Raw genomic sequence first — 8971 nt, 5'->3', positions numbered from 1 at the left:
ATTTTTCAACTCCAAAAATGGAAAATGAATAGATTTTTCAATACGCAGAAATCAATGCATAGCTATTTAATAAATAATTATTTGTGATTTATATTACCAGGGACCTTGTAACTCGTAACAACTTCTGCGCCGGCTACATAACTATTTTGAAGAATGTTTGCAATGTAAGTATCTAGCCACAGACCTATATCTAAACCAAAATACAGGTCTGTGTATCTAGCACTCATGTTTTATCTTCCTATTTTGATAGCTGAGAGGTCCTCAGAGCCTTACACCAATGGATCAACATTTAGAAATAAATTGGAAGTTATATCCTCCGTTACTTTTTTCCGTTTCACTCAGAATGTATTATATTTAGTTACGAGACAAAAGGGTTTCTAGTTAGTTATTTATAAAAAATCTAAATTAATATAGATAGGTAACAAAGCAATTAGCTAAGAAAGACTAACTTATGCTCAGCTTCATGTAACATTGATCAGAGTTCCAGGTAACCTTGGGCACAGTATATATATCCATATACTGTGCCTTGGGTTACAGTGACCACTTAGACTTCAGTAGGTGTGTGATATACCACTTTATTCTTTACACTAAACTAATTCTGTAGCACGACGCCGGCGGCCCAGCTATCATGAACGGTATGTTGATCGGTATCCTGTCGTTCACGTCCAAACGCTGCGACGTTCCAGACCAGCCTGCGGTGTTCTCCACGTTGGGGGTCATTGCACCCTGGCTTGATAGCCTGGGCGAAAAGAAAATTAGGATGGCGTAAGTTATATCTAAGGAGACTCGTTTTTTTATATATTTATACCTAAGGATAAGGCAGACGGGCTACCTGGTGGAAAGCAGTCACCGTCGCCTATGGACATTTGCAACACCAGAAGAGTCGCCAATGTATCGCCGACTTAAACTCCACTCGTAGTGGAAAAGTTAACATTTTCTACATAGGTTTCAGGTATGCCTGTGAGGATCATATGTTTATTGTTGTGTGCCAGTACTGGGGAAACTAACACGAAAAATAACAGATTAAACACTGCTTATAAATAGCCACTTTGAAGTTATCGTAGGAATCTTATCAATAGCATGTGATAATACAAGGCCTCCTATGCTTTATCATGACACTGAGCGTTCTAAAATGAAACATTGATACCATAGAAAAATATAACTATAGATAGTAAATTAACTTATGATTTCGTGATGAAGCAGTCACGGTTCCATCTCTGTTCAGGCAGATATTTTTGAAAGTAAAAAAAACCTTTAATTGGATGTGTAAGTGAAAATAATTTAATTAAATATAATAATCATGTTTAATTATTAGTAGGTAGTATGCTTAGACCCACTTTCGCAGTAAAATGAGTTTTATGTTCTTGTACAAATTAAATGGTTTTAGAGTATTCATTTCTTCTCTGTCGTTAAAACCGTCTGGGAAAGCCATTACATTAAGAATTAAATTGTAATAATTATTTAATTCGGAATGATAAATACAAATGAATTCTTTTTTATTTTCAGAAAAACAGAAATAAAATCTTCCGTTTGGGCCAACGTCCGTGAATGAAACAATAATTCGTAGATCAATAATATATTTCCTCTAATACTGTACACAGCGGCTTGCACCCAACATCAACACTACGTCGCAACAAGAGAAATAAAAACATAAGAAATCTTTCTTTCAAAACTTCATATATTTCTATTCAACACAATATCGAATAACATACAATTTAATTTTAAAGTTATGTGCTCTTTAGCGGATCTTCCGTTACCGTATTTGAGTGGAATGATATCGAGCTGATTCGTTTTAAACGCTTAAATACTTTATCAGTGATTAATTTAATAATTTAATAAGACAATCCAAGCTATTTTTAATATATACAGCGAAAAGATGGCATTTGTTTTGCCGCGGTTTCTTAGCTGTCAAAGTGACAGGACCGTTTCGTTTCACGCAGCTCATCGCCTAGTTTAATAATAATAACAATAAGAACTATAATGTTATCGCATAACGTTTAATATGCGAAAATTTGTGGTTTAACATAATATGTTGGTCGCTTAATTGAAGCGATAGTTGATGTGGAGCTCGGGCTTAATGTCGTACACCAAATTGAGGATGTCTTTGATCACCTGGAAGCAAAATATATTATTAGTAAGAAAAATGAAAGTGAAAATTTCTCTATAATTCTATCTACTATCTATTCTTATTAAAAAGATCTTTAAACTTAAACTACCAGAAATAACTGTAGATAACGTGAATATAATATTGCCCATAGTAAATTTTTCAAATTATAGATTTTAAGGGTACATTAATAGCAGAGAAACATAATATTCCAACATAGTCCTCACTAATTGCAATTGTATAGTCCGTGTAAAACTGCTAGTCCGCTTTGAATAGAGCGAAATGAGTCGCGTCGCCAAAGCAAATTGTATGACTACACCTGCTCGCAACAACTTCAGGGCGGACAAGCAGTTTGGCGCGGACTATACCACTGCACCTTTGGCCAAGCTTGTAACCAAACATATTAAGGTGTAGACTATCCGATTGCAGTGTTGATAGTGACTGTATACTCAGGCAAACTGTATATTCTTTGAGAAGAAAATATGTGTCTTTTAACAAGAAAAAACTGATAACATACAGCCTCCTGCTGAGCCTGGACCATCTTGTTCATCTCGTCAATCTTCACCCTGGTCTCTGCGTCAATCTTGGCGGCGACACCTTCTCGCGTGCCCATGTGCTATGGATAAACAAAAAGGTGAATTGAAGGTGCTAGAACCCTTTGTGGTTCGACTCCGGCGACACCACCGCCACACTTACTTCTGCCTCATAACAGCAGTGTTAAGCACTGCTGTGTTCTGGTTTGAAGGTGGTAAGGAAGACATACTTTACCGAAGCGTTCCAGCTAAGTCCTCATGGGTGGTGGCGCGTCTCGCCGATCTCAGGCAGAAATATCTGATCCTTTCTGGGGTCGATTACGTATTTCCATAGGTGGCAGTAGCCACTAACTCGCATATTTATAAAAAAAAATATCAATGTAAATTTGAACATGATAAATCCTTTAACATCATTTAACAATAGATAACTCATTGCTAGTAAAAAGATAATAATAAAACACATTCTTGGTACTATAGATATGCACATTAATATTATGACACCCAGCCTGTATCCATTATGTCAATGAATTATTAGGTAGATAGTTAGGGAACAAATATTTAAACCAATGAAAACATTTCAAAATAGCAACAATTTGTCAAAAAGGCAATTATTAAACATGGACTCATAAACCATTGATTGCCTTGGATATAAATAACACGACCATAATAGCATTTTTTTTTTTTATTGAATATTTCTTATTGAGAAAAATTTTGGAAATTTCTTAAGAAAGCAAAGAGTTCTTGACTGAATTCTTTTATATAAATCTTGTATGTAAGTTTTTTAGTAATTAGTTGCTACTTGTAATGTCTAACAAGAACAAAAGACATACATCTATCAGAATTTTTAAGTCCACTTCTGGTCATATAATTCCTCTAACTGGTGCCAATCTCATGGGTATTATGCCTCATATGAATCCAAAGGTTTCTAGTCATCTTCTTCATGTAATTGGTGTACCTAGTCCAGGATGACCTGAGTTACTATTAGTCAGAACTACCTCTGTAGTCAGCACTGCCAACTTAGTCAGCACTCAAAGATCTTTCCCCATCTGTTATTCATCCCCAAAATAGCATGGTTAACCAATAACCACTTCAGCGTACTCCTTCAGAGAGTTATGTTGCTGTGCTATACAAACCTTGGCTTCAAACTCTTTGAACTGCCTCTCACGCTCCTGCCTGTACTTCTCCACCTCATCCTGGGCCTCTTCCTTGGCCTGCTTTAGGCGTTTCGCTTTCCCTGTAACACACAAACTTATCTATTACTAGCTGACCCGGCAAGCATTTTGTTGACATTTAAATAAAAAAATGTTAACGGTGAACAACCCTTATCACTTAGGGGTAAGAAAAATAGAATGTAGCCGATTCTCAGACCTACTGAATATGCCTATAAAATTGGGTGAAAATCGGTAAAGCTATTTCGGAGGAGTACGGTAACTAACATTGTAACATGAGAACTTTATATATAAGATTAAAATACAATTAAGGTAAAATAAAGGGATTATATTTTTTTATGCTCTTTCACAGCTTAATTTTTCTTATTTGATGTAGCATTACTTTAATAGTGTTCACCTTTTACGCAATTATCAAGAATTCTCCAAAGTTCATTTATACAGGACCATAGCACCCACAGTTGCTTCAAGCTTAATAGCCAAAGTATTTAAATGTATTTGAAATAATGGGTCTGACTTTAACTTGTGACACATTAATTTCTTGTAACAAAAATAGCAGATCAGGTCAGCTTCCTGTAGATCAGTTATCAACTCAATATATAGAAGCATTACAACCAGAATGAGAAATAATGCCAAATAAGGTTTAACTTATATAAAATAATTTTAACCATTTTAACTTTTTTAACCATTCAGAGCATAGAGATTACAAGAAATGGGCAGAGGGAAATGGGTGGAATCACTGTTAATGTAATCATAGTGATTCCACAGTCAAGTTCTAGAGTACAACAGATTTCTTAAGTATTAATAAGCATTTCTTCAGTAATCAAGCTAAATGTAGTTCATTTAGCTTGATTACCGAAGAAATGCTATTTTAATTTAATTTTAATTGAAAATTATATATCCGCAATTGTTAGAGTCAGAGTGAGTAAGTGTAAGATCATTGCTAACAATTCTTATGAATCTAATAAGAGAGGATAGTTGAGAAAAAAACGAGTTAAAATATCAGAATAGCTTTCAGTTACATAAACTTACAAGACTGTTTGCATCTTGTTATCTTATTCTGAACCCATGGTCACAATCATGTGATGTATGATTTGTATGAGCTAACATGAATAATTACGATTTCTATTTCGAATACACCAAATAAGGTCCTATTCTTTAATGCGTTCAATTTAAAGCGCAATTAGTAGATAAACGATTAACTTTCAGTGAAGATAAAGTATACATAGCGAAATACCTAAGTGGTTCACAAAATAGCTTATTTGACTATCAAAGAATAAATTGAAATACGCAATAGATTGACTTACGCTTCCTCGCCTCTGACACCTTCTCAGCGGCCCGTTTCTCAGCAGCCAGCAGCTGTTGGATTCCCTGAGTCTGGCTCGCCATTTCGGAAGATACGCACAAAAACTATGTCGAACGAGAATCGAGACCAAGGCAGGAATCAATAGATTGAGGAGAGGTGACGAGAGGCGGTCATATGATTAATTTAGTTCCACCATGTTGTCACGATTGGCGCTGTCATCGACTCGTGCTTTTCGTTCTCTGCGTAACTTGGAACGCATTTATGCATTTATTCAATCATATGACGGGATTATTATGAAATTATTTTTAAGAAATATACTTATAATTTAGAAACAAATATAATTGGATAAAAATACATGAAAATTCATTAATAGTTGACTGTATTAATACTCTTAGAATTAGACGTGTTTGCGTGAAATGAAAAGCAGCGCATCATTGCCATATGTAAATTAAAGGACCAAAGAGAAAATTTTATATGAGTTCATGTATAGAATAAATATAACATTTTCATAAAAGTCTTGAATAATTATTAAGAAATCAATATAATATACATTGTAATTTAAGAGATTGCTTTTGATAAAATAAGTATATAAAATTATTTCATATTTTTAACAATAGATGGCAGTAGTAGTAGCCATTAGCACAGGAAATGATGTAATTTGTGAAAATTTGATTGACTATATAAATTAAATTTAATATTAATTGTCTGTTTAAAATAAGTAAGTATTAATAATAAATAACAAAAAAAATGTAGTTATTTTATATGTGTACAACAAAAGAATAAATTTTATGACAACACTAAACAGCGCGTAGTTTAAAACAAAGTACAGTCGTATAAAAAAATAACAAAACACCAATATAATATGTACAGGAACTATCAAGATAAAATGCAGTATTTACAACAGAAGTCATAGAAACTACAATTATTAATTGTATTATAAGAAGTTTAATGTGCCTCTCCATAGTTAATTGCAATTATTTATCTTCATTCGAATAAATCTTTCATCACAAAATAATTATGACATAAGAGGGCATCGTCATTACAATTCCTATCTCTTTCTGTTATACGGTCGTAGCTTGAGAGAGAAGATCAACGTGGATTCTATTTTTAAAAATCGTGATTCACCATAATCGCAGTGTACGGTATACATTGAAGTGTTTGTTAGCACAGCAAATCTATCATACTTTATTAAATAGGCAATAATTATTGAGCAAATAAATAGTAATAGGTTAAAGTGGTGACTGAGAGTACGAAGTCAACCGCACTGAACGCAACGCGAGGCACGTCACGTCACAGTTTCTTTATCATTTCGGTGGCAAACTTAACGTAGTATGGCCGTCGTATGGAAGTATTCACAGTTTTACTTCCACAAAGAATACGCGATAAACATTGCTCAGAGCGAACTGAGAAAGACTTTTTTAAATAAATTCTTTACGCGAGTGAGGTAAACAGTAAGAAGTGATTTAAAAGTTCAATACCAATTGGAATAACCTTACGGCCCATTTATATTTTACGAAATTACGGATTTCTTCAAGAAAATTATAAAATGTGGTTAATCAGTCAGCCGAACTCTGTGATTCTGGAAGTCAAGGCGGACCCCAATGCCTGTGGACAGCAATGCCTGGAGAAGGTGAATATTTATTGCATTACCTACAAGTATCAAGAAATCATTAGATAATATTCTTTGCAGTTTGCATGCTTGTTTATTGTCATGTTATTTATGTAGGTGTGTGTACTTTCTCCTATTTCTTTATAATTATTTCTACTTTTATATAGATGAGCACATGTTGTTTTCGTGTACAGCCAAAATTACTTAAGTGTCTTATCTATTATTATATTATTTTTAAACTCGATCCTAATTAGTTAATTTACTAACTGTATATTGTAAAACATCTAAGCAGTATAGTTTATATTAATTTAAATTGATTGTCATAATGTATACATATTAACTGTGAGCAATAGTAAAAGCCCGAGACACGGCAGCGGTCGACGTCACACTATTTACCTTGCGGACTTTGGACTCTGCTTTGTTCACGCCTTACCTTGACTAGGTATTGTTAAAAAATTAAGTTTATATACAAAAACATTTAGCAATTAAACAATATGTTGCATTATCGACCAGTTTATTGCTCTCGCTAAATTATGTTCCTTGTTTAAAAAAAACAGCCTCTAATTATTATGTACAAGATCAAATGTTTTGTTACAATTTGCATTAATTTGTGGATAATCTATGTAGGTACAAACTACAAACCAATGACGGTTATGTTTGTGGCTCTATTATGTTTGGGCGCCAAACATTAATTTTGGCTCCCGTCCAATGCAAGTTTAATTTGAATTTGGGACAATCCGAAGGCATACCCCATATTGCCTACGGACTTTATTTCTGTCGATTCTGAGAAAGTAGTGTAAAAAAAGACTGTCACATACGTGGCTATGGATAGTTAAATGTCAAAAGAGTCACTTCGTTACGCAAATAGATACGACCTACGATACTATATTTTCGTATAATACATATTGATAAAGATCTATATAAAACCCGGTCTGTTTCGCCGTCGTAACGGATACGATGTGCAATTTTAAGCAATGCTCCGCTGGTTGCTTTATGGATGGAACTATGGAAGTAGTAGAAATAGAATCCATCTTATGTTGCGCGCACACATTGCACGTCGACAAATGTCACGAAATCTAATAACTAATTTAATCCATTAACAAGAAAACGCCGTGTCTGATTTTTTTTCAAAAATGTTTACACCTTCAGGTAGTCCAATTTACAAGTCAAATTTCCTTTATGCCTTATCATTTTCTCCTAACAAGAATACTGCCTGTATTCTTGTTAGGAGAAAATGATAAAGAGGAGAAAATACGCGTTAAAAAGGCTTAAAAAGCCAAGATTTCTCCAATCATTGAAATCACTCAGGCGTAATCATTACGTCTTTTTTGCATACGTTAAATAGGTATTTCTGTTTCTATAAGGTACATGTGGGATTTCCAGAGTGGACAAGAAATTACTGATACTTTGGATTACAACTTAACTAGTCTATATTAGTAATCGGAAAATTCGTAAGCTTTGATCCCAATACAGGGCGTAACGTAATGTTCTTTATTTATACTAGGAATTGTGTCTCGAAAGCGTAATGATGAAATACGACGAGAGACTTGCGTGACCGCGTAATTATCGAGTAATACATTAGAAAATTTATTCTATAACAGTAGGAAAATAGAATAATTACCTTGCACGTCCATATTATGTATCTATTAAGTTTAAGTCCTTTCAAGTGCATTGCTGGATTTTAGCCAATAACCAGTAAAATGCATTATTCTGGCATACTAGTGTTTACTTCTTTGTCAAATTATAAGTAAAGTCGCTTTATAAAAAATCAACTCGTTCTTGCTTGTCCTTTGTTCCTATATGCATATTATTTCTGGCTAAATCCTACACGCCATAACCTATAGAAAAGGACGATTTACGGAACTGTAGTGTGAAGACGCCCTATGCCTATGTATAACCGTTGGCTTATTAATTCCTTGGTGGTTTAAACATTATGTAATTTGAACATTCATTTAACATTGTACAATGCAATGTAACAAAGCCACTTCACTCGATACGCATACATAGCTATAATTATAGATAGGAACTTGTTGAATATATTAAGAAAATTGTTACGTTAAATAACGACAAAGTTGCAACGGTATACTATAAGAATACTTATAGCTATTCAGCTCACATTACTGGCTATAACCAACAACGTTACTGCAAGTTACTAGAAATAACTAGTATGCTTATATTGCGTACCTATAAAATATTAATAAATAAGGTGATTCCATAGACTGCACAACCGCTACACCATTTCTTTCGTATAAT

At 33.9% G+C, this 8971-nt stretch overlaps 2 protein-coding genes across 2 annotated transcripts in view; one reads left to right on the top strand and one right to left on the bottom strand.

Moving 5' to 3' along the window:
* Positions 1-1560: 1560 nt before the first annotated feature.
* On the bottom strand, positions 1561-5308 carry Vha13 (V-type proton ATPase subunit Vha13). Its single transcript, XM_073092122.1, has 4 exons — positions 5111-5308; positions 3771-3871; positions 2622-2720; positions 1561-2112 (listed from the first exon to the last, which is right to left on the bottom strand). The coding sequence occupies exons 1-4, from the start codon at positions 5190-5192 to the stop codon at positions 2041-2043; spliced, it is 354 nt and encodes a 117-aa protein (XP_072948223.1). The 5' UTR covers positions 5193-5308; the 3' UTR covers positions 1561-2040.
* A 1052-nt stretch (positions 5309-6360) lies between these two features.
* The window catches only part of dnr1 (E3 ubiquitin-protein ligase defense repressor 1), a 45109-nt gene continuing 42498 nt past the window's right edge, over positions 6361-8971 (top strand). The window contains exon 1 of the mRNA XM_073091857.1: positions 6361-6739. Within this exon, the coding sequence (XP_072947958.1) occupies positions 6656-6739 (84 nt within the window). The 5' untranslated portion in view covers positions 6361-6655. The remainder of the gene's footprint in view (positions 6740-8971) is intronic.

Source organism: Epargyreus clarus, unplaced genomic scaffold (assembly GCF_041222505.1).
Source record: "Epargyreus clarus isolate Ecla_fem2 unplaced genomic scaffold, WU_Ecla_fem_2.2 ptg000035l, whole genome shotgun sequence".
Taxonomy (NCBI): domain Eukaryota; kingdom Metazoa; phylum Arthropoda; class Insecta; order Lepidoptera; family Hesperiidae; genus Epargyreus; species Epargyreus clarus.
Note: the sequence above shows the minus strand (reverse complement) of the source record. Positions and strands in the feature narration are given on the sequence as shown.

Excerpts from the sequence above, each read along its gene's own strand:
- Vha13 (XM_073092122.1), bottom strand. The coding sequence starts at position 5,192 with ATGGCGAGCCAGACTCAGGGAATCCAACAGCTGCTGGCTGCTGAGAAA. Across the intron at positions 2,721-3,770 it reads TCAAAGAGTTTGAAGCCAAG|CACATGGGCACGCGAGAAGG; the intron begins GTTTGTATAGCA and ends GTTTATCCATAG. Across the intron at positions 2,113-2,621 it reads TCCAGGCTCAGCAGGAGGCT|GTGATCAAAGACATCCTCAA; the intron begins GTATGTTATCAG and ends TTTTGCTTCCAG.